This window comes from Alligator mississippiensis, chromosome 5 (genome assembly GCF_030867095.1).
Source record: "Alligator mississippiensis isolate rAllMis1 chromosome 5, rAllMis1, whole genome shotgun sequence".
NCBI classification, from domain to species: domain Eukaryota; kingdom Metazoa; phylum Chordata; order Crocodylia; family Alligatoridae; genus Alligator; species Alligator mississippiensis.
Window position 1 is genome coordinate 214,546,048 of NC_081828.1, and position 22,407 is coordinate 214,568,454.

The 22,407-nt window shown below is 51.2% G+C and overlaps 1 protein-coding gene across 1 annotated transcript in view; it reads left to right on the top strand.

Moving 5' to 3' along the window:
* Window positions 1–9,490: 9,490 nt before the first annotated feature.
* WNT9A (Wnt family member 9A) overlaps window positions 9,491–22,407 on the top strand; it is a 64,552-nt gene continuing 51,635 nt past the window's right edge. The window contains exon 1 of the mRNA XM_059729243.1: window positions 9,491–9,622. Within this exon, the coding sequence (XP_059585226.1) occupies window positions 9,522–9,622 (101 nt within the window). The 5' untranslated portion in view covers window positions 9,491–9,521. The remainder of the gene's footprint in view (window positions 9,623–22,407) is intronic.

Below are 22,407 nucleotides of genomic sequence, written 5' to 3' on the forward strand. Positions count from 1 at the left end.
TTTGGAGTGGATGCTGTTCCTTCTCTGGGCCGTGGTGTACCTCTCAAGGGAAGACCTAGTACATGCCTTAAATCACTTGGAAGATTTTATGTGCATAGTTTCTTATTGAGTTATGTGATGCATGGGTCCTTGCTCTTCTTAGGTTAGTGAATGAGGACTATTTTTGTCCAGGATGGAAGTGCTAAGTGCCCTCTCCTCTGGTTCCTGGGTATGCAAGGTGCTAGTGATCTCAGCCCATCCTTGAGGACCCCTGTAACACCTGCTCATCCTGTGTCTGTGGTGCATCAGGGAAGCCAAATTGCCAGCAACTATTCAAAGGCCATGAATTGTCTCCTTTCCTTCCCCCCGCCAAAAAAAATCCATTCAAACAACCCCTTCCCCCCCACTTAATTTGCAGCTTTATAAGCAAGTCGAGCCAGAAGGGACCTCATGAGGACCTCCTGATGCAAGAAGGATCACCCCTAAGTCACCTCAGCTACGTGCCCGTCCAACCTGCTCTTGGAAGTTTTTAAGGATGGAGAGTCCACAACAGCCTGCTCCAATACTGGGCCATCCTTGTAGTCAGATATTTCTTTCCAGTCTCCAACCTGAATTCCTCTGCAGCTTGAGACCCTTGGTCCTAGTCCAGTCCCCCCCACAGCCACAGAGAAAAGCCCATCTCTCTAACGATCCTTCGGGTATTTGAAGAGTACGATCAAATCCCTGCTCAGCCATCCTTTCTCCAGACTAAATAATCCTAGGTCTTTTCCTCCTAATCCTTGCTTTCCAGATGTTGTTCATCTATCTTCTTTTTTTATCTTCTGCAGTTATCTCCTCTTAGCTTTCCTCTGCAATCATGAGAGCTAGAAACGGGCTTTGAGAGAGGCCAGTTCCACAAGAAGACATCAAGAGCAGGGGCTTTTAAGAGAGGGGAAAAACCCACCCAATATCTTGAGACTGGGGATAGAGTAGCAAAAGCTGGCAGCCCCCAGGAAGGAGGGGAGGGAGACCATCGCTGTGCCTTGGATCTAGTGATTGCTTGTTTAATGTCCTTTAATGAGATTTAGCAGCTTTAACAGACCACTTCACTTGGTAAGTCTCTTGGATGAGTTTTAACAGCCTCACAGTTGCATCTGCCTAGGATGTGGTTGCAATTCTTAAAGAAAAGAGTTAGTTTTGAGGGAAAAGCATGATGAGAGAGGGGAGAGGCTTATCTGGCAACTGAGGATGGGCACAGCTCTTGGTCCCTGAGATCCTTTGACCCTTAGAAAACACCCTATTTCCCACTGTCCTTGCACAGTGGTTGACTGATGGTGCTTACTGGAGGCTGATCTTATTCATAAGGTAGTATCAGGGTGTGACTGCACTGGCAAATCAGAGACAAAAAAGCAAAGCCCAAGGCTGGGCTGATCCAGCTGTGTGGTCTGGTTGTACCCTTTGCCTCTGCTCTGGGAGTGAAAGAGGTCTCTTCTGCATGGTGGGGAGGTAATGCATGGGGAAAGGGTGGGAGGGAACCTAGAAGTTCCTTGGAGGGTGAGCATCCTTGTGCAAGGGGTTAGCATAAAGGGTGTTGCATGATTTAAGGACTTTCCTGATACTCAAACTAGGGCTTGAGCTGCAGCAAAGGTCAATGGTGGGGATAGAGCCAGCTGATAGTGAGAACAGGTCTACACTGAGCTTTTGCTGGCAAAGCTATGGCAGCCAGAGGGTGCGGGTAGCTTGCATCTCCTAATTGAGGTCACTGCTTTTGGAGACCCCAGGTCTGGGTGCAAAAGAGGGCTTCTGTCATGTAAGGGAAGAAGCCCCTCCCTTGGTGCCACATGCTAGGCCAGGATAAGGTATGATGGCTGCAGCTTTGTAATGTGGATGCACCATGAGAGCCAAGGTGGTGCAGGGCAGAAGGGGATGGTGGCACTTGGGAGTAGCTAGCTGTAGCTCCCTGATCCTGCAAGCTTGTGTGCATCTCCTTGACCTCTGACGTAGCCTAGGAAAGTCTGGATGCCGCTATTCAATGAGGGCTTTCTTCAGGACATTACATCAATGAAATGCAACAGGTTGGCAACCCATTTTGGCCAGACCCGCTCCTCAGGCACAGACACTATGTTAGCTCCAGGTATGTCATGTTTAGGGGTGGGCAGTCCAGCCCCAAATCATGGCTGGGTTGTACAAGACCCTGGCTCCACACCTTGCTGGGGGGATTTTGGGGTACACAGACCTGACTGTTTTCTGACCTGCTAGGGTTGGGATAGAAAAGAGGACTTGTCTGGATGACGGGGCTGGCCGAGATATGCAGACTGAGCCCCTAAGCCAGAGGTTTGCAACCTTATTTACACTCAAAGTCCCCCTTGGAAAATGCCAGCTCTCAGTTTTCACTCGGTTTTTGACTACCAAAAAATACTAGTGCGATTCTTCTGTTGCAAAGACTTTGGACTGCAACAGGGCTGAATGCTTTTGGCACTCTGGATTTCTATTTGAAACCTCCAGGTTTATCCTGTGAATTGTGTTTGTCCACTTAACAGTGCTAACATTGTGTTAGATCCTTGGCAGGATCTCAAGGCACCCTGGGGTGCTGTTTCACCCTGGTTGAAAATTGGTGCCCTTAGCAGACCCTGGCTTATGGGCTGGGGGGGGGGGGGGGTCTACCTACTTAGCTATATAATCATGCTGAGCAACGTTAGCTATCCCAGGTCTACACTTCACTTCTGTATGCCTCCCTTCTTTGCCCAAGTAGCTAATCTGGCCTGAAGTGTTTATATCCATACTTGAATAATGGAAACACCCAGAAGAAAGGGAGCTTGCGGCAGAAAGGAGCAGATAAAAATATAACCTGGTTGGGGTTAGGGAGGGGAATATTTTTATTGCTGAGCTCTCAATAACTAGCTAATCATATCTGTGACCCAGTGTGAACAGGGCCACTTCTTTCCTCCTAGATTCATAAACTCATAGAAATGAGGGTTGAAGGGACCTCAGGAGGTCACATCTAGTCTAACCCCCTGCTCCAAGCAGGACCAGCCCCAACTAGATCATCCCAGCCAGGGCTCTGTCTAGCCAGGCCTTAAACACCACCAAGGATGGAGATTGCACAACCTCTCTGGGTAACCTGTTCTAGTGTTTTGCTACCTTCCTAGTGAGAAAATTCTTCCTAATATCCAACTTCAACTTGCCTTGCTGCAGCCTGAGCCCATTGCTCCTTGTTTTGTCATCTGCCCCTACTGAGAACAGCCCAGCTTCATCCTCTTTGCAACCCCCTGCAGGGAGGTGAAGGCTGCTATTCAATCCCCCTCAGTCTTCTCCAGACTAAATAAACCCAGTTCCCCCAGTTTTTCCTCACAAGTCCTGTCTCCTAGCCCCTGAACCATTTTTCTTGCCCTCTGCTGGACTCACTCCAATTTATCCACGTCCTTTCTGCAGTGGGGGGTCCACAACTGGACACAGAACTCCAGATGTGGCCTCCCCAGTGCTGAATAGAGGGGAATAATCATAGGTTTCATAGATTGCATAGACATTAGGGCTGGAAGGGACCTTGGAGGATCATCGAATCCAGCCCCCTGCCCCAGAGGCAGAAAGTTAGGTAGGGTCAAAGGATCCCAGCAAGATAGATGTTCAAATGTTTCTTAAAAGAGTCCAGAGCAGGTGCTTGTACCACCTTTGGAGTGAGTCTATTCCAGGCCTTGGGGGCTTGAACGGTAACTTTTTTCCTTATGTCCAGCCTGAAATAGTCTTGGAGGAGTTTGTGTCCGTTTGACTTTGTCATCCGTTGGGGTGCTCTGGTGAACAGGCGTTCCCCCAGGTCCTGATGTACACCCCGGATGTACTTATAGGCTGCCCCCAAGTCACCGTGAGCCTGCACTTTTCCAGGCTGAAGAGTCCCATGGCTCTCAGCCTGTCCTCATAAGGCCAGTTACTTCCCTCAATCTGCTGGCAACGCTCCTACCAATGCAGCCCAGGATGCTGCTAGCCTTCTTCACAGCAAGGGCACACTGCTGACTCCTATTCAGCTTATTGTCCACTGTGACCCCCAGGTGCTTTTCTGCAGAGCTGCTGCCCAGCCCGTCAGCCCCCAGCCTGCATCGGTGCATGGGGTTGCTCCGTCCTAAGTGCGGGACTTTGCACTTGTCCTTGTTGAACCTCATGAGTTTCTTTTTGGTCCAGTCCTCCAATTTATCCAGGTCCCTCTGAATCTTAGTCCTACCCTCCAGTGTATCTACTGCTCCCTACACCTTGGCATCATCTGCACACTTGCTGTAGGTGCACTCTGCATCATCGTCCAGGTCGCTGATAAAGACGTTGAACAAAACCGGCTCCAGGACCGATTGTTTTGTGCTAACCCTTGTCCACTCTTGTTTGCATGAATGCTTTGTCCCGGGGGAACCTACTGCAGTAGGAATTACAGGGCAGGGATCCTTGGCTCCCAAAAACGCCTCCAGACAACCAGGCCTCACCTTTGGCTTTGTGGTTCAGAGTCCTTGCAACCTAACACCAACTGTACCACAGGGAGCTTGGCTGCACTGGCAGCGGGCGATGAACAAGATGACCTCATAGGTATTTTCCTCCTCCTCTATGACTCATCCACCCCACTGAGCTGTAGTCATCCAACTGGAGAGGTTTGGGTCATGCTGAATGAGCGGCAGCTCATAAGAGCTCAGCGGCTGGGACTTGACTTTCCAGCAGGAGCTGCCTTGAAAGGAAAGAGCAGGAGAATATTTTGCTTGGACTGGATCATAGAAACATCAGGGTGGCAGGGCCTTCAGGAGGTCATCTGCTCCGGACAGGATTGTGCCTGTCTAAGCCATTGTAGATGGAAAATGAAAAAGTCAAAAACCACCTCCAAACATTCCTACTCACTTCTAAAAAATGATAGCAGAAGTCAAGTTTCATGCAAATAAAACCAGATGAAGGCAAACATTTATTTAGGGGACATAACGTCTCCTTGATCTTGCAATTCGACGGTCGCAGGGAGGCAGTGCTGTACCTAGACTCCTGGTGGAAGCTCTAGTATTGCCAGAGATAAAGATGATAATAATCAGACAACGGCGCAAATATTACCATTTTAATAGATGGTGAATAGAAGATGTAATGTGAAAACTGGACAGTCATCTCGCTGGGGTCACCTGACCCCAGTTGTCTTTCCCTGCCTTGTGCAGGGGGGGCTGGACCCCATGATCTTGCATGGTCCTTTCCAGCCCCTTACAATCTATGAAATAGAAAATCAAAAGTTCAAATCGCACGTTTTTATAATATAATGTTTATATTAATTCTGTTCTGCAGCACTTTTTTGTTGCAAAAGTCTTGATCGCATCCGTGGTACTGATGTCTTAAATAGTTCGTCCTCAATCGATAACACTGCCAGTCCTGTATACATGCAATATTAAAACTATTTTTTGCAATTGTAATTTTATTTTTTTCATTTTCGGGCCCCTCATTCTGTCTGGGCTCCGGGCGGCCGCCCGGTTCACCCGTGTCCATGTCCGGGTCTGCAGAAAGGAGAGCGTGGAGTCACCCTGCCTGCTCCCCGTGGTGTAATGATGGCTTTTGTGGGCATGAGGCACGAGTAGCTGCTGCCCTGTGGGAAGGTAGGACCCAGACTTGCAGAGGGCAAATACACTGAAGACATGTGTTTTTGTTCTGGGCGCATTGGACTGCGGAGCAGAGGTGCCATTGCCACGTGCAGAAGGCAAAGGGACATGTGGCTTATTAAATAGGAAATGAGCCGGGGTGACAAAGCTCTAGTTCTCTTGCTACAGAGGCTGAGCTAGGGACCATGGACCATTGGGGATAGGACTGTGAACATTAGCAGAGGTCCTTCTGCACTAGAAGGAAGTCGCATTTGGTCATTCTTCACCATTTGCAAAAAGACGGGTGCATTCGCCTTAGCGCATGAGGGATGATTTCATTGACTTGTCAGTGGTAAGTGGCCTGTCTTCTCCATACAGCTGCTCGTCTCCCATCCTCTGCTGCAACGATAAAGAAAGGTTGCAATCGCTTCAAAGGAAAGTGATTCTTCTGCTCGAGTCGGCACTGGTGAGGCCTTACCTGGATCACCATGTCCTGTTTTGAGCCTCGCGTTTCAAGGGCAGTTTGGAAAGAGCCTGGTGGCGAGCCACAAAAATAAGCAGCCTGGGAAATGAGACTTGAGAGGAAAGGCAGAAAGAGCTAGGGTTAATTAGCATGGAGAAGAGAAGATGGCAGGAGGGGGTTGATAGTGGTCTTCAAATACTTGAAGGGTGATTTATGGACAGGATGGAGATGGGATTTTCTCTGCAGCTGCGGGGGCAGGACTAGCAGCAACAGCCTCAAGCTGCAGCATGGCAAATTGAGATAGTCAGGATGTTCCTCCTCATCTCCAGTGAGGGTGGGCAAGCCTTGGAACAGGTGCCTAGAGGAGTTTTAAATCTCCAACCTGCTCTTGAAAGATTTCCAAGGATGGACAGACACTTGACCAGGATGGTTTAGTCAGGGATGCTCCTGCCTTGAGCAGAGGGCTGGATTAGATGACCTTGTGAGGTCCCTTCTAGTCCTACTTTCCTATGATCCTAAAGATTTATAACTCCCATTAGCATGGCTACTTTCCAGTGTAGATGAGATTATAATTTTTTTTTTTTTTTTTGCCTGAAGTTCTTTAATGCTGTTTCTTGAGATGCTTCATGGATGTTTGCTTGCTCCCCTGTTCAGGGCTGGATTAACACATAGGCAAACTAGGCATGTGCCTAGGGCCCTAAATGAAGAAGGGACCCAGTTGAGCTTATTTTACGTAGTATAATTATTGAGTGAAAAAAAGTAATATAAATATACAGTACTAAGTAGGGGCCCACGAGTCTGTTTGCCTAGGGCTCACTAAAGGGTTAACCTGGCCCTGCCTCTGTGTGAGATGGGCTGCTGAATGTGATCCAAAACTTTAGAAAATGCTGCAGAAAAGAACTTTTCAATAAAATAAAATAAAAATGGCAGCACCTTGTCATCTCTGATGACACCTGCTCCTAGACCTGATAGTATATGTGCAACGCTGGAATATGAGACCAGATCAAGTGGTGGTTGGAAGACCCCGCAGGCCTGATGAGGGGAAACCTGAATTGAGTTTAGGATCCTGATTTCTAAGATGATGATGTAAAAAATGCGGGGAGCTATCTGCTCACTTCGATTAGCCCCACACAGGTTCTGGGTGTGCGTAGTGCATGCACACTTTAACAGCAGTCCTCAGTGGGTAGGGTCAACGCATAGAAAACCTGGGTGCTCCTCTGCCGTGCACTGCAGTCACCTCCCCTTTAAAAAGCATTCACACTGCTCTGTGAGAGGTCTCTGCCTCTCCAGAACAGCTTTGTGAATAGGGCAAACTGTACATGGAAGGGCAGGAAAAATGATCCGGCAGATTGCTTGGATCAGACAGCGATCTAATGTGATGCTGAGCTATGCCCTCTTCCTTCAGCTGTGTATTCTGGGGGGTGGAGATGGGGAAGACCTACACCAGGCAAAGACGTTTCCACTTGCAGGTACTCTTCACCTGCTGCTCTGGAGCAGATCCTCTCCCTGCCCCCTACCTGGGCACTGCAAATTTTGGGAATCTGGGCCCTGGAGGACATGACTTATAAGGAGGGGCTGAGGGACTGGGTTTATTTAGTGTGCAGAAGAGAAGATGGAGGGGGGATTGAATAGCAGCTTTCAGCTCCCTGCAGGGGGTTGCAAAGAGGATGGAGTTGGGCTGTGCTCAGTGGGGGCAGACGATAGGACAAGGAGCAATGGGCTCAAGCTGCAGCAAGGGAAGTTGAGGTTGGATATTAGGAAAAACTTTTTCACAAAGAGCATAGTTAAAACACTGGAACAGGTTACCCAGAGAGGTGGTAGATTCTCCATCCTTGGAGGTTTTTGAGCTAGATAAAGCCTTGTCCGGGATGATGTAGCTGGGGCTGGTCCTGCTTTGAGCAGGGGATCGGACCAGATGTGACCTCCCAAGGTCCCTTCAACCCTCATTTTCTTTGATTCTATGAAAAGCATGCAGTTGAGTTGTTAAAGTGAATAGGCTCCACTTCCTAACCTTGCTTTTGGAGAGAGGAAATGAGTGTAAGCAATGCTTACTCTGCTTTTCCAAGCACTGCTGTCCTTTTTATTTGCTGGGCACGCAGATGAGATGTGAAGCTCCCCTTCCCCCCCGTTGCATTAAGTCTCACTTCTAGCACAGATGCATGCAAAGAAGGACTTCTCCCAGATGTGCAGAGAGCCTCTCGACACTGGTTGAAATCTTCCTTGTGTTGTACGTGGTGCTTTTCTAGTTGTGCAGCCCTGGGGAAGCACAGGCCGCCGTCATATTTCCCAGCCCCTGGTGCGTGCCATCAGCGCTGCCACTCCTGGCTCCTTTACTATCCCTTAATGAAAAGACTCTGTGTTGGGGCCCCAGGGCAAAGCTGCTGCCTACTTCTCTCTGCAATGGGTGTTGCAGCTGGCTGTTGGCTGCCCTGAACAATCCTGGGCGGATCCAAAGGAAAGTTAAGCACTTAGGTGGGTGGTGGCTGTTTTGAGGGTTTGTTTTTTTTAATTTTTAATTTGTAATTTTATTTATAGTGAGGGAGAAGCAGGAGCTTCCATGACAGGTAGAAAACGCTGTCTGATGTTTGCAGTTAAGCAGCCTGGCTGTGAAAGCCACTGAAAAATTAGCTGAGATTTGCAAAGCTGGGTGTGTGCGTGTGTGTGTGTGTGTGCGCCTGTTGGGTGGAGCAGGCGCTTTCCCTGGTCGATTCTGCAGGGATTGTCCCGAGCTGATTTCCTGCAAAACCCTGTTGGGCAGGGGGTCCTTTTCTGCTCGCTTGTTCTGCGCCGGCCAAAGGTTTCCAAGCTGGCACGTCCAAATTCACCCAAGTGGTGGCTTGCACAGGGCCGGTGTTGGGATGGAAATGACAGGTGGGCGCATATCCAGTGGGAAGTGAGAATAAACTCATCTCATTTTTGGGTTTTTTTTCCGATCTGCCTGTGGGTTGAAGAGCTCTTGAAAGCTGCCCTGATGCTGTCTGCCACGATGCTGTTCTCCCCTACCTTGTTCATGGAGGGTGCATGGCACATAACTAGGCCCACACCTGTCGGTGAAATGCCAGCATTGGGATTTTTGCACGCTTGTCCTGTGTAGCCCTACCCTGCGGTCGCTGCAGGCGACAGGGCGAGGAGTAACGGTCTCAAATTGCAGAAGGGGGACCTACGTGTGTGCACAAGCGTGCGTATGCAGGTGTGCTGTGACACAGGCAGACACGCAACCTACATACGTGCACACGGAGCGCACGCATGCATGCACATGTCTAGACATAGGCACATGCAGACACGGAGTGAAGTGACAGGGCGCGCACCTACATGCACACGCCGATGCGCGTGCACACGAGCGTACAACGCGCGTTCTCTCCGTCTCTGCCCGGTGCAGCCCTCCCCCCCGCGCGGGGGCGTGGCCGGGGCGTGGCGGGGGGCGTGTCCGGGGGCGGGGCGCGGGGCGCTATAAGAGCGCGGCGCGGGCGGCGGGCGCGGGCTCGGCGCGGGAGCGAGATGCGGAGCGCCGGCGCCGCAGCAAGATGCTGGATGGAGACCGCCTGCGGCGCGGCCGCCTCGCCTGCTGCCTAGCGCTGCTCGCGCTGCTCGCCCGCGCCCCGCCGCCCAACGCCGCCTACTTCGGGTACGGGCTCCTGCTCCTGCTCCTGCTCCGGGCGCCGGCCCCGCACACCCTCCTCTCTGCTCAAGCCCTGCAGCCCTCCTGCGCCGTGCACCAGCCCTGCAGCCCTCCTCTCTCTGCACCAGCTGCTTGATCCCCTGAGATCCCCCGCTCTGTTCCCTGCTCCGTGCACCGACCCCTGCGACCCCCTGCTCCATGCACCAACTGCTTGATCCCCTGCTCTGATTCCCTGAGATCCCCCGCTCTGTTCCCAGCTCCGTGCACCGACCCCTGCAACCCCCTGCTCCGTGCACTAGCCGCTTGATCCCTGCTCCGACCCCCTGAGATCCCCCCGCTCTGTTCCCAGCTCCGTGCACCGACCCCTGCAACCCCCTGCTCCGTGCACTAGCCGCTTGATCCCTGCTCCGACCCCCTGAGATCCCCTGCTCTGTTCCCAGCTCCGTGCACCGACCCCTGCAACCCCCTGCTCCTTGCACCAGCTGCTTGATCCCCTGCTCTGATTCCCTGAGATCCCCCGCTCTGTCCCCTGCTCCGTGCACCAACCCCTGTGATCCCCTGCTTGGATCCCCTGAGATATCCTGCTCTGTTCCCAGCTCCGTGCACCAGCTGCTGGATCCCCTGAGATCCCCCGCTCTGTTCCCAGCTCTGTGCACCGATCCCCTGCTCCGTGCACTAGCCGCTTGATCCCCTGCTCTGTTCCCTGCTCCGTGCACCAGCCCCTGGGGCATCCCCCTGCTCTCCCCTGCATGGGGCTGGGGTGGGCTCCCCCCTGCTCTGTCCGGGGAAGCAGCCGGGGTCCCACGCCCAGGGGAAGTTGGTGTTGGGGTGATCTACCCCATCCCTGCTGCTTCTCCCAGCCCGGAGCGCCCAGTGCCTGCTGGGCTGATCCTTGGCCGCCACAGCGCCCACCTGCTGGGGCTGGGCTGGGGCAGAGCCGGGACTGTGTTGGCAGGGCAGGGAGTATCCCCCTGCCTGCGAGGGGCTGGGATCCCCTCCCTGAAAGGCAGTCAGGGCTCCCGGCATCCTGGGTGTCCCTCAGCCCCTCCGATTGCCGGCTTCGCCCTGTCACTCCTCCTCCGCAGCCTGGACGCTGCAGGTTGTTGCTGGGAAGCGGTGTGCGTGCGTGTGCATGTGTGCGAGCACACCCGGGTTGGGTCAGCAGGTTATTTTCTCTCCCCGTTCCGCGCTCCGGTTGCCGCCTGCCCTCGCTGCAGATCCCCGGAGCTCGGGTTGACTTAAAAGGGAGGGAGAGGAGAAAAGAGAAATTGTGCTGATCCCGGAGAGTCTTATTTTGTCTTTCCTGTAACGTGCGGTTGTGTTCAGCAGCGGAGTCTCCAAGCTGACATTTTCCTGATGGTTGTGGTCCGCACCCTCCTCCCCCCTCTCCTGCTTTCCGCACACGGGGCAGATTCGGGGCACGGATTAGGAAAAGCCTGGGGGGAAAGAAATGGCAAAAGTCACGTTCGTCCTTAAAGATCCAGCTATCCTGCTGGCTTGGCTGCTCGGTTTGTGGCCACGTGTCTTTGCAGTAGAGTTGCACGGGTTCCCCAATAAAAGGGGATGAGGCAAAGACACCCTTTGGAGGGACCGATCCGAGCGTCTCCGAGCGGGGGGCGAGATCTGGAAAGGGATTTGTGCCTTGTGCTACACGGAGGTGTGTGCGCGGTGCCGTGCCATCGGGGAACGCCTTCCCTACTGATAGGTAAACTTTCTCCTGTTTTTACTTTTCTCCCTTCTCAGAAGCTGTCTCTGCCCCCTCCATGCTAAATGGCTTAAAAAAAAAAACCCTTACAAAATCCAGATGTTTGCAAATGCTTTCATAGAGAGGAGAGAGAGAGAGAGAAAATAAAGAGCCTGAAGTTTATTTTTCTGGCTTGGGCTTCTCCAGAAAGTGTCTGTCAGAGTTATCATTGCTATGATGTCCCTCCCTCGGCTGTGTGCTTTTTGGGCAGGGAATCAAAGGGAACAGCAAGAACAAGGTTCTCTCTTCCTGGATTTCATAACTCTCTGGTCTGGGAAAGTTTGTTTAATATAGTATTTGAATTGGGATTTTTTTTCTTTTCTTTCCTTGCTCACCGCATTCGTGCCTGGCTCAGCTGCTCCGGTTCTAATTTCGTGGCTTCCCCTCTCTCCGAAGAGGAAGCGTGGTGTTATTGTCGCTCTCGTTTGAGAGCCATACGTTGGCGGTGCTGTCAGATCCCTGTCCGTGCACGGAGCTGCGGAGGGTGTGCAGCCCCGGGCGCCTGTTGCCACATGCGTGGCTTTCTCCTTAGCCTGGCCTTATTTTTAAGGCTGACAAAGCATGAGACTTTGTTCCTGGTCTGCAAATTCCCTCTGTGTCGGCATTTGCCCAGTGCCCGTGTCTGATCCCTGGCCTCATGCGCGTCCCCCAGGCTCTGCGGCTTGCCCTGCTGAGAGCACGGGCCACTTGGAGGGAGCTTTCTCCCTTTCCCAGCCCTCTTGCTTTTGTCACCTGTTCCCTCTTCCCCTTCCTTCTCCCCCCAGCCTTGCAGAGGGTCCTGCCAGTGCAGCTCTGCAATGCGGCCGGCAGAGGGTTCTGCTACCCCACTAATGAAGACCTCCGGCTTTGGAGTGGCCGAGGCTTTGCAGGTGTATCCTGTTCCCAAAGAAAATAGAATACTTTCATGGGAAAGTTTTAAATGAGAAGAAGAAAAAAAAAATTTTTTTTTTCATTTTTCTCCTTTTTTTGGGTGCCCTTTTTCTGGGAGGGTCCATTCCCTGCATGCTCTCAGCTGGAGATGGCTAAAGCTGCTCCAGCGTGCATTTAATTGCTCTTTCCTCCTCTTCTGTTGTTTTTCTTTTTTATCCTCTGCATTGCACAGAGGATCTGTTTGCTTTTTTCTGTCTACCCCCATCTCTCCTGGCCCTGGCGTTTCTCAGCATCAGTTGCGGGGTTCAACTTTAGCCGGGGTGTTTCATTGTTGTTAGGGGCAGGAAGGGACCTTAGAGGTTGTCGGGTCCACAGCCCCCCCTGCACTTGGGCAGGAAAGCCTGCTGCCGGTTGTGTCGGAGGACCAGTTCGCCTTATCGGTGCCGCGTCTCGTTCTTTCACGCTTGCTAGCCTCGCTGCACTTGCGCTCGATGTTGGTGAAGGGCGGGGGCAGTCTGGGGCTTGCTTGTCTTTCAAAAAGCTCGGCATGAAATCGGATCAGCTGGCAAGGTGCGGTGCAGGGGATCCAAAAAGCTTAATTACCATTCCAGTAAACTTGATGTGAAATCTAATACCGAATCGAAGTCAGACCTTGGGTTGTTCACTCGTGGCCACCGGCACCTCCAGCCGTGCTAATCCCAGTGGATGATCCCTAATGGACTGGAGTGGTCTGTGCATGTGTCTGTGCTTGTGGCTATCCCCGTCTTTCCTCCCCCCCCCCCCTTTTTGGGGGTTTTTTTTTGGCTTTTTTTTGTTTTCCTCCTTTTCCAGTTAGACACTCTCGGCATTTAGACTTGTTGATTGTCTTCATGAGCTGGCAATCCTCCCCAAGCAGCACCATTTTCATGCTCCCGTCCCCAGGACCGAACTGTTTAACTCTTTGCTCTGCTTTGGTGAGGAGCCACCGCGTTAGGTTGTATTGGGCCACCCGCGCGGCGCCCGTCCCAGAGCAGATGTTGCTAAATACCTCTGTGCCATGAGCTGGACGGGGCTTGTTTGTCGATCGGCTATAACTGTCCTAAGCCATGCAGCACTGCTGCCAGTTGGGCTAATTGCCCATCGTCCTAGAGTCTAGGTGCTTTGCTTGACCCGGGATACTCATACTCATCCCTTAATATGGCACTGAGCTTAATTCCTTGCTCTGATCATGGATCAGAGATGCTGTGGTCAGTAAATGCAGGCAGCAAAGCTGCAGGCTGGAGTTGAGCCTTGAGGAAGGGGTGGGATACCAGCAGCGCTCTCCTGGGAGGGGAGCATCCTGGCTCTTGAGGGTGTTTTCTTTCTTTTTTTGCCGTGCCGAGCAAAGTTGGCGTATGCTAAGCGTCTTTCTGTTTGTTTAGAGCACAGCAAACGATCGGCATCTGCTACTAATCTCTCCATTGTTCTTTAAGAGGAGTAAGCCGGAGATCACGTTCGCTGAGCTGCCTTCCACACAGGAGAATATTCAATACCAAGGTCCAGGGCCCTTGTTAATCCCCGGTGACCCCTGGTTTACCGAGCGCCGGGGGTATGAAGGAGTAACTCCGGAGCGGTGCTCCATAATGTAGGCTTCCCCGGCACTGGGAGCGGCGAGTGCTTTGGGTTTCGCACATAAGAGTCGGGAGGTCCTGCGGGGCTCCCGGTGTTGGAGGACGGCTGCGATGGCAGACGCTGGCTGCTGCGGCGGATGACCCAGGCTGGCTGCAGCTGCCGCTGCTCTAATATGATTATGCACGTCTCGGCCTCCCTTCCAGATGGGCTCGCTCAGCCCGATCCCGTGTTGGCTTGCATCAGAAAGCCCGTCCTGGCCTTGCTGTGAATTGTGCTTTTCACGGCCTGGGGTAGAGGAGCTTGTGCAAAGAGCTCGGACTCAGCCTGGAAGCTTTCCAAGTCCCTTTTTGGACTTGTCTCCCTTTTTGTCACCTGTTACCTTCGTCACCTGCCCGTCCCTCCTCTTCAGCAGCTGGTTTGAGGTTGCTCTGTTTGCTTCCTTCAAGACCGTGCTGCTTAGGGGCCAGTTCTTAACTTTTATTTGATTTTTTTTTTTTTTTTTTTTAAGACTGCCTTCACCACGAGGGAGCCGTGACTGAAAAGTCGGCGGCTGGCTTTGAGTGTGAAGGGGACTGGCAAGGGGGAAAAGACGTGGTTCGGTTAGACCGATGTCTTCCTGTAGCTCCGGCTCAGCCGGTCTGCGGTGGGATGGAGACAGCTGTGGCTGATCGCTTCTCTCCTCGCCTCCCCCTTTCCACCCGAACGTCGTCTTTCAGGGAAAGTATTCAGAGTTTCCAAATGTGCGGCCTGCCCAGGAATTAGTGCATCGGGACAGAAATTGTCCACGGTTGCATGTTACCGAGATTGTGTCAGCATGGAGTTATGTTGGTGCCTGCCCTCCTTGGCTGCTTGTGCAGGGGAGGATGCTGGATCCGTCTCGAACGTCGTAAAGGATTTTAGGTTGACGTTGGCCGCGGGGTAGAGCAATGCCTCTGTTTCTTCTGGACGCTCGCAGGTGTCCAGGCTGGTTGAGGCAGCCCTATGCCTGAAAAAAGGATAGCAAATCAAGCCTTTCTTTCCTCGTTTTGGTCTGTTCAGGTTCTCGGCCACGTGCACTTGCTGTAGGAGGTTGCTCTCATCATCCTCCAGTTGTATGGGCTCACACTTTGAACTCGGAGCCCTTGACAGGTGGGTTAGCATCTCTTCTGTTGGCAGGGAGGATATGAGCTTGGGTGACTGGGCCTGAAGGTGCCTTGCAAATCTTTAACGGGTTCAAGGGAAGCACTCTTCCCTTGCCTCGCGTGACTCGTCCTCTCCTTGGCAAGAGGAAAGTGGGATTTTTGTCAACCGTTGTCCTCGGCGTGAAATGCAGGGGGCTGGTTATCAGTGCCCAAACAAGCGCCTACATCCGGGCCTTTAGAAAGGAGATTGAATGTGATGAGGGACTAATGAGGATGAAGGGAGTCTAGTTGGATGGTGCACATACAACCCCTCCACGAAGCAGTGACGCCTGATCTACCCCCCCACGAAAGGCGTGCCATGTTGGTGCTGTGGCCCCGGGCTGGGTGTGTATCCACGAATCTGCAGCTTTGGTTTCCATTGGAAGCACATGTGGCAGTCCGTGGAAGAACTTCGAGGGTCGACAGTGCACCATTGGCTCAAGGAGTTTGGCAACCACGGCGCCGGGATAAAAAGGTGTTCGTGGGGCAGCATGCCAGTACAAATTATGGTTCTTGGCCTAGCAAAGGGGAGGAGGGGGTCTCCCACAAACAGTGGTGTCCCTTTTCTCCGAGAGCAGCGAATGCAGGTGGTTCTTAATGGTCCGAAAGCAAGTCCGTTTCTAACTTCTGGCATGCTTTTAAAACTACTCGGTGCTGATAGGGATGCTTGGGAGTGGTCCCATATGCCCAAGAAAATTATGCATTTCATTTCCCATTTCTTTTTTGTGACTTGGCTTCAGGAATGCCATCCTTGCAGTCAGGGAATTGGTTTGCATCTTGTGTTTTTGGGCTTGAAACACTGTTAGTAGTTTGCTGCCTAGATAAGGTCAGCTGTGCGGTGCAAGTAGTATTTTGGGGTGTGTGAAGCAAGAGGTGGGGTCCTAACACCCCTTGAGCTCCTGATCTGAGAGGGGGAGAGGTTCAACTTTTCAACTTGCCTTGACTTGCAACTTCTAATGGGAGAGCCCTCCCAAGGTTGTCGGGATTTGGATGTTCAGAGTTGTCTCTAATGAAAAAACACTCGACTCTGGTCCGCATGGTAGAGAATGTTAAATGACGCTTGCATATGTGGCTCAAGATTGCAGGGGGTTTAGGGTGCCTTTGGCCTTGCCTCATTGCAAGCGCTTGATGAGACATGGCAGTAACGGCCTGCTGTTACGTGGCGTCCTTCCCCTTGACTCATCCCCTTGTTCTGCATAAGCTTCAATGACCCCACGCTCAGAAGAAAGCTGAGCTACTTTTAGCATCAGGACACACTGCCCGGATCTCGGGGCGGACAGTGAAGTTGCAAGCACTTGCTGAGCCGATGGTCCCATATACAGGCGGATCGATCTCCTTCCCTGCCCCGGAGTATGCTGTCTTCCCTCTTCAGTGCATCTCCTACGTGCCATCCTTGCCAGGAGTGGTCCTAAAGGCATGGATGCTGGTACTCTCTGGGGATGCTCGGTCCCTTTCTCTGTAACCTCCCCAGCATCTCCCAGTATAATAAGGACGAGAGCAAGGACGCTGCCTCTCTTCATTCCCAGTTGCCAGACCTACCATAAATACACACTCATTGCTTTGTCCTATTGCCTCTCCATGCAGATAATTTCTGGACCTAGTCACTGGATGGTAGTGCGATCCCACTGGATAGAAGGAGCCTTTCAAATGTGTCCCCCCTCCCCACTTCTGTAATTACAGAAGCGCTCGAACTTGTATACTATGGGGCAGGCAAAAACACAGGCCAGAGCCTGTTAGCTTTCCAAATCCCCTGGGCTCGTCACTCCTCCCCTGGAGTGAAATGCAACAGCTGTTTTAAGAAAAACGCCAAGCTAGGATGGCAAGTGAAGAATACCGTATCCAGTTGAAACTACAGCTGGGATTTTACGTAGGCAGAATGTAATTACCCACGTTGGCCTCTGGCCAGGCGTGCAGGTTTCACACCCTCTATTCTGATTTTTAAGAAGCGTCCTGGGAGCTCTTATGAGCCCAACGATCATAAACATCAGTCCTCCGATGGACCAAATGTGTGGTCCTGGAATCCAAGCCGTGGCTGTGACCAAGAGAAGCAGGAGAGGGAATGTGGATTTTTTTCCCCCCTTAATGGGGATATCGTGGGAGAAAGTGGTGTGATGCAATGGGCCTAAGCATTAATGAGCGGTTTGAGAGCAGGTGATGCCGAAGAAGCAGTTACTTGCTTCGGCGCTGGCTTCCCAAGTTGGGCACGGGGAACCCCGCAAGTCGCTGGCACGCTGGACTTGTTTGCACGTGCAGCACGACTTGCCGTTGCCCCGTAAAGCACAGACATCTGCTTTCAGGCCTGGATGAGTGAAACTGCGGGTGCAAATCTGCAGTTGGCTGCTTAATTTCTGGGAGGGCTTCAGGCCCTGTGCGTTCCCATTGTGCCTTGCGTCCCTATGACAGATGCCTCTACGGTAAAACCAGGAGACTATTCTGCAAGACCCATGGGAACCGGGTGGCAGCGAGGAAGTTGAATAGCTGCTCCCTGCCTCAGTTTCCCTTCTGTAAAATGGGACTTTGTCCACAAGCACTTTCACTGAACTTTCTCAGTGCCATACAAAGCCCATCCTGTCCCCAGCCGGAGCGTCTCCTTGTGACCATAATGCAGATTTGCTTGCTTGCCGTGAGGATTTCTAGTGTATGACTTGGCAGGTACTTTTCTTTCCTCCCCTTCCTTTTTCCCACAGCTTGGGGAACTTTAACTCTATGGGACTCTGGCTTCCTGGTGAAGGGCCAAGTCAATAATTAACTTGCGTTTTAGGAGCTGCAAACCACAATAAAAGGGAGTCCAGCCCCACAATCCCAATGTGGGCTCATGTGTGTTTAATTATTAAAGGACTCGTGCTTTATCGGAGAGGCACTGAGCGTTGCCTCCAAGGCTTATTCAGCAGCAGGTAATTGAATTAGCCTTCAGGCGGGGGAGGAGGTGTCGATTGTGGACCAAGACAAGACAGATGCTTTGCTGGCCGGTGTGTTTATCGCACGGTTCCCATCCTCTCTCTTTTCTAGCCCGTTGCTAGCTCAGGAGGACGTTCAAGGCTGGAGGAACCAGCCTGAGTGAAATCCAGGTTCAGATGATGTTCGGTCCTCAGAAAGGAGGTCTTCAAGGATTGAGCCCGTGGCAGGGAGTAGGGTCTTTAGTTGTTCACGATTTCCTTGTACGAATAGGATCTTGCAACGCTTGGCTGTATCGATCCCATCCATATGTAGCTGCTGGACCAAAGCAAGCATCATCTTGAGGCAGAAACTTGCTAGGTAAAACCTATTGAAGCCGATGGAAAGACTTTCATTCGGTTCAGGTGCCTGTAGATCAGAAACCGGTCGTTCTTGGTAGGTCGCTTGTATTCGGTTCGGAGGGGCGCGGTATCGACCATCTGCAGCAAGTCTTGGGTAGAGGAAGAGCAAGAACGATGCCCGACTCGGTGGGAGAACAAGCCCTGATGTTCCTACTTCTTGCTGTGGTTGTAAGAAATATTTGGGTGAACAAAATAGCTTTGGGCTGGGGGAGAGTGGGAATTTGAACCCTCCCTGAAGTATCTGGGATGTCTTTAATCTTTCAAGAGTCAAACTTTTCAGATGGAAAGCCGGGCCCAATAGCTGTGGGACTTGCCATGCGTCTTTGCCTCTTTTGCCTTTCACAATTCTTCGCGAGGACTTGTGAAAAGACTGAAATACTGAGCGTCTTGGGTTGGTTTGTAGACGAGTTGTTTCATCCTGATCGGTCCAGGCCCCTCCATTGGAAAAGTTGCTTAACTCAAACAGGAGCTCAGCCTGCAAAGCGGAGGAGGGGGAGAAAGTACAAAAGATGTGCGCCGTCTCGGTCGAAACAGCATTCGTCTGGGAGGCCGAGGAGGATAAAACCCTTTGTTTTTGGGGTGAAAGGAGTTAATTGTTCAGTAAGTTTTTTTTCTCTTGGTTTTATCTCTTCTCCTTTGGTATTTTTGCAAGCAGACTTGGAGTTGGATTCCCTCTAAAATCCTGGCCATAACTGCTAATGAGCCTTATCTCTTCAGATACTGTAATAAAATACACTGGTGAAGCGTATCAACACTGTAAGCTTTACACTGTATTGTAATAGCGCAGTGCAAACACATGTCTGGAACAGGGAGTATTTCATGGCTTTGCATAGATAAACGCGCTGGTTAAACTTAAAGGATTTGCTTTTGTTGATAGAAAAATCAGGATGGATTTTTTTTATATAATTTTTTTTAAATACAGCTGCTGCAAACCACTTGGTCAAAAATGGTGAGAACAACGTTCACGTTTTTGTTGTGTGGTTTTCATTTTTGCTTCCAATATTAAATCATTCTTCCAGAAAACTGAAGGGTGCACATTCTTTGCAAACCTTGATGAAGGCTGAAAGGGCATTTAAAAAAAAAAACAAAAAACAAAACCCAAAAAACACATACACAAAAAAACCCCCTTAATTTTCCCTCTGGCTGAAACTTGGCAAGTGTCTGCAATGTAGATTTACTACTGTATACTCCCACTATAGACCATTCAAATTTGACTGCATCTGAAGTTTAAAGCTTTTAGTCTGTGCTGTCTTGGAAGGCAACCTATTTGGCTGGAAAGGAACATGCATAATACCATAAGGTTTAATAGTTAGTGTGGATTTAACACACGGGCTCCAAGTCAGCCAAGCATGTGCTAAGATCAGCAATCTTCATTAGATGCTGGTCAAGGGATGACAAGGCTGGCGCTGGAAGAGACGATCTTTTTGGTCCATCTGTCACTGCGACTTCAGTCTTTTAGCTGCATTGATAGATAAATATCGAAGGTGACTTTTAGACTAGAAACTTTCTTTCCTTTGGATGGTGAATAGGTTCAGCAAAACCACTCTGTAACTTTAGGGGGAAAAAGGTTGCTGGCTTGATTGCTTCAAAGGCTGACTTGCACTAATCAGAAGAGCAGGTGAAGTGACAACGTCTTGCACTCGTAGCACGACTAGGGACATTGTGCCTGAGTTTATATCTGCCTGGATGAGGTATTAAGAAACTTGAACTAATGATACATTTCATTGGGATTTTTCAGCAAGTGTTTCCTGCAAACCTGTGTAGACTGTGCAAGTGGGTTATAGCTGTGTTGGTCTACAAGGTTGATCGGGTAAATGTGTTAACCTTTTATTAGGCCAGCTATTTACTTGGTCTAATAAAAGATATCACATTTACCCAAAGAACTGGGTTGAAGTCAAAAAGCCTCCTGAATGACATGAACTCCAGGTAGTTTTATACATAGCACAGGCTCCCAAGAGGAGGAGACCCAGATATGCGGTGCTCGTAGTCGGGATGAGAGCATTTCTGGGCAGGGCACTCACAAGCTGGCTTGGGGAGGTGAACTGGGTGGTTTCCACCTTTTTTTTTTTTGCTTTGACCTTTTTCCTCTTTTTAACCCTTGGCCCTTCCAGGGCGAGCCATCGGAGTTACCACTTGGGTTGTGTACCCTGCCTGCTTGGTCGCTGATCCTGATTTCTACGCGGTATGCCCTTCAAGAAGAAAAGCTTTGCAAAGCACAAACAGGCAGGACTTTCTGAAGTGCTCGAGGGATGTAGGTGCATAGATCCCCTAGTCTTGCGGTTGCATTTGGGTACTTGCCCCTTAAGCGCTCTTTAAAAAAGAAATGACATAATACATATCTTTGTAAAATGTCTGGTCATTGTTCCTGTGGCAGTGGTTTTCAACCTTTTTAGACTGAAGGTCTTGGGTGGAAACATCTCAGCTCTTAATTTTCATTTTTTTTTTTAGCACAAAAGAGAATGGAGCAATGCTTCTGTTGCAGACGACCCGGAAAGACCGCAACAGGTCCGAATATTTTCGGCGCTCTGCGTTCCTGTTGGAAATCAGGGTTTCTTTTGCAAATCGTCCGTGTAGGTGTTTGCATACCCTGACAGGGGTAATATTGCTTGGCAGCTTCACAAGGGTCCCCCCAGGGTGCCCTGGCCCCCTGACTGACACTTGCTGCTTTTAATGGCATAAGCAGGTATTTCTACAGTTTCCATCCATTTAACTTGTGCACAGGCTGGCCTCTTAATTCAGCCCGGAGATGTTTCTTGGGAATACCGGCTGTAACCTCCCGTTGCACCGGAGCCATTAGCCTTCACATTCCACCTCCACAAGGTGCTTTATTTATGGGCTTTTCTGTCATCAATCAGCTGCCCGTGACACGCGTCCTCAGCTCTGTATGTGGGAGCATGCCGCGCATTGTTGGAGCGTGCGCTGGAATGTGCGTGTGGTCGCTGCCCCTCCTGGTGCTCGGAGAGACTCGTGTGAGCGAGACCCGAGTGCCCTGTGAAAGGGGAATCTCCAACTCCCGGGCTGTTGCACACACGGCGGGGCAGCCGATGCTAAGGGTTCAATCTCTTCCAGACGCCGGCTGTGAAGCGGGCTCCTTGCAGGTAGTCTTATACCTGGGCTGCAGCCTTGCATGTGCTACTTACTCAAGGTGTTGATTTTTATTTTTATTTTTTTTTCTCTGAATTGCTCCCGAGTTCGACTCCCGGCTGCGCAGAACCGCCTCTCCTCCCCTATCTGCCAGTGCACAATCCCAGGCCAAAATCCCACCAGCGACAAATCTCTTCCGCTGGGAACAAATGAGGGAGTTGCTCCTCTATGCTGCGGGATTCTTGCAAGCACTGGCAGATCCCGCACTGCCTTCATATCCCATGCATGAGATCCAGCTGTTCATCTCGGTTCCTGGGGCTCCTAGCATGCGAGTGCGAGGCCGCGTGTTTGGCAGATCCTCTCGAACAGCTACTTCCAGCTCTCTTGTGCCTGTGAATCCCAAGTTTCATCATGTCTGTGCGGACCAAGGCAGAAGTGAACAAGGGGGAGCAAAAGCTGGGCCAGGTGAGGCTTTGGTGGGTCAGTCTGTCAGTGCAGTGTGAGCGTGCCCTGACTTCTTTTCCTTTTACTCTTGGCCAGAAACTTGGTTATCTGGAGCAGCTGGCAAGGGTAAGGAACCCTGCCCCTGAACGAGTGAATATTTTGCAGCTCCTTAACCAGCCAAATAAGTCTCCAGGCTGGATAGAAGAAAAGTCCTTGCTGTCGATGGAAAAGCAGGCTGCTGCTTGCACCCTGGTTGCAAATCTGAGTGTGGCTAAGGTGCAATCACTGCTGCCGGGATAGGGGGTACAGGCCTACCTGAGTTGGCTTCAAGCTTTGGTCAGCTTGGATACCAGGAGCAGCCTCACCATGGCAGCGTGCTCCTAGACCCGTGCGAATACCCCAGGTCTTGAGGCAGTTTTGAACCCATCCATGAAGCCGCACTTCTAGCAGGACCTGAGCTAAGCTTTTAAGGGTGCATCGGCAGTGATTGATGCAGACGTGGCCTTAGGTAGGTTGAGGTCCTTGCGCACTTGCAAGGGACTTGGTACTGATTTGTCTAGGCCAGCGGTGCCCAGCCTTCTGGTCCCATGGGCTGGATTGAGT